This window comes from Austrofundulus limnaeus, unplaced genomic scaffold (assembly GCF_001266775.1).
Source record: "Austrofundulus limnaeus strain Quisiro unplaced genomic scaffold, Austrofundulus_limnaeus-1.0 Scaffold63, whole genome shotgun sequence".
NCBI lineage: Eukaryota > Metazoa > Chordata > Actinopteri > Cyprinodontiformes > Rivulidae > Austrofundulus > Austrofundulus limnaeus.
The window spans coordinates 170903-173188 of NW_013952465.1; the positions used below are offsets into that span (position 1 = coordinate 170903).

At 40.1% G+C, this 2286-nt stretch overlaps 1 protein-coding gene across 1 annotated transcript in view; it reads right to left on the reverse strand.

Annotated features, from left to right (window-relative positions):
- trmt6 (tRNA methyltransferase 6 non-catalytic subunit) overlaps positions 1-2286 on the reverse strand; it is a 12467-nt gene that overhangs the window by 6849 nt on the left and 3332 nt on the right. The window contains exons 4-7 of the mRNA XM_014009887.1: positions 1100-1191; positions 944-1027; positions 726-850; positions 420-590 (exon numbers count right to left, since the gene is read on the reverse strand). Of these exons, the coding sequence (XP_013865341.1) occupies positions 420-590; positions 726-850; positions 944-1027; positions 1100-1191 (472 nt within the window). The remainder of the gene's footprint in view (positions 1-419; positions 591-725; positions 851-943; positions 1028-1099; positions 1192-2286) is intronic.

A 2286-nucleotide genomic window follows, 5' to 3' on the forward strand; every position in this document is an offset into this window, starting at 1 on the left:
CCCCCCCCCCCCCCCCCACCCACTTTGATGCATTTTTCAAATTTCGCCTTGGGGCGGAGTTATCTTTTCACAGGGGGGGGGTAAGATACACTTTAAACACTTTTTTGTTTGGTTAAAGCACCACCGAATGTTTTGAATTGGTCAAATATGATGATGACCTGTTCAAGGTGTACCCTGCCTTCCACCCACTGACCACTGAAGTTAGGCACCAGGGCTTCACAGCCATGAACCAGAACAAGCAGATGAAGAAAACGATAGTTTTATAAATGGATGGAACTGTGACGGATGCCCCTCTGGATGCTAAACAAGTTTTATGTCCAAACATCAAAAACATTTCTTCAGATCAAACAAAAACATGGATTTATTCGACACTTCAGCACTAATTTCTAGTGGTTCAGTCAAAAAAACAAAAGTCATACCAGCAGTGGGGTCTTTGCTGGTGGTGTCCAGAGAGCCTGCCAACAAAGCGTTGACATTGCAGATGGGAAACTCATGCAGCGTTTTGTGAAAATGAGCAGGGAAGCCAAAACACTCCACACCCGCCCGTACAGGCCCCCCTCCTGGGTACATCTGAATCACCGAGCCGTAGCCTGGAGGAGGAGGAGAGAGCCGAACGTAATTAAACAAAAGGGCAGAGTAAAAGGCCTTGCTCAAACTGCATGAAAAAAAAAACTTTCATCTTTCCGACACATCCAGCTGCACACACATTCTAAGAGCAAACCAACCTCCCATTCGTTCCATGACAGCTCCCAGTACAAGGCCAGCACACGTCTCAAACACCAGAACTTTACTGCCAGCATGGATGTTTGACAGCGTCAACATTTGTGCGAGTGTGTCATACCGCAGGTGGCTGCGTCACATGGAAACACAAATCGAATGGAGTCAGCCTCCTAATGCTGAGGGACAAACATCACATGTACTGTTTGTTATTTGGCCAACTCACCAGATCTTTCCCGGTTCGCGGCCGTGGTACATCAGAGCCAAGATACGACATGTTGGTTTCAGAATTGTTACGGTGTTTTCATACCTGGGAAACAGCAAGCATTGATGAACACATCACATTTATTTTAGCCTGAGTGTATCATCAGAAGTGACTCACTTCTTCTTCTTTTTCTTGATGTACTTATCCTGGGCATATCCTGTTTTATTACTAAACGTGGAGCTGTTGTCGATCAGCTGCTGGATGATTTCCTGAGGACCAAACACACATCCGTTACCCCACCTCACACTTTACTTTTGTACATATGCTAGGGCTGCACGGTATTAGGAGAACCTGTGATGTGCGATAACAGTGCTTAATATTGCGATGATATGACTTGCTATAAATAAAAAAAAAATACGTATGTATATGTAGTGTTGATATCTTTCAGCTCTGGGTTCAAAGCCCAAAAAAAACAAACAAAAAAAAAAATCATTTCCATTCCAGCCTGATTTTTTTTAATCAACCAAATACATGAAGGGCTTTATTTGATTGGTGAAATATTTCAAACTTCTATCTGAATGACAAAATGCATAAATGCAAATTTTTGAGTGAATCATTTATTGCAGTTTATGCAGTTGTTGCAATATGCATATTGCACAGGCTGTTATTGAGATGATGATAAGTGTTCGATATATTGTGCAGCCCTAACGTATGCTTAGCTTGTACATTTACGTTTTTAAAACAAACTTCCCAAAAATTACATTATGGTATTTGAATTTGTGAACATGTTTTGTTTGAAAATAAATACACTAAACTAATTAAAATTGTATACACAGGGTGAGTCAGAAKTCACAGGACACTCTTATTTAAAAAATGGAAAATGACATATCTGAATACCTCAACAAGTAATGGGTGAGGGGGCCTACCTTTTAGACTATATCCAGAGCATAAAAAAGATGTCATAACGGCTCAATGGCAAGCTTTTGTAAAATTAGGTCCTCTCACATGTTACATGCTGGTACAGTATATTGAGATACACCATTTTCCCTTTTTATCTTTTTTAAATAAAAAAGGTGACCCATGGCTTCTGACTCACCCTGTTTTATCTCCTATTAAGTCCAACTCATTTAAACACTACAACAGGTTTTAACTTAAAATATGGTCAAATTAACTGATCCTTCTCTAAAACAATTCTGAATTACAGCGGGTAAAATAAGTATTGAACAAGTCACCATTTTTCTCAGTAAATATATTACTAGAGGTACTAATGACATGAAATTTTCACCAGTAGTCTGGTCAGATGAGACCAACATTGAACTGTTTGGATGCCAGAATACACATCATGTCAGGAGGTCAAATGGCAC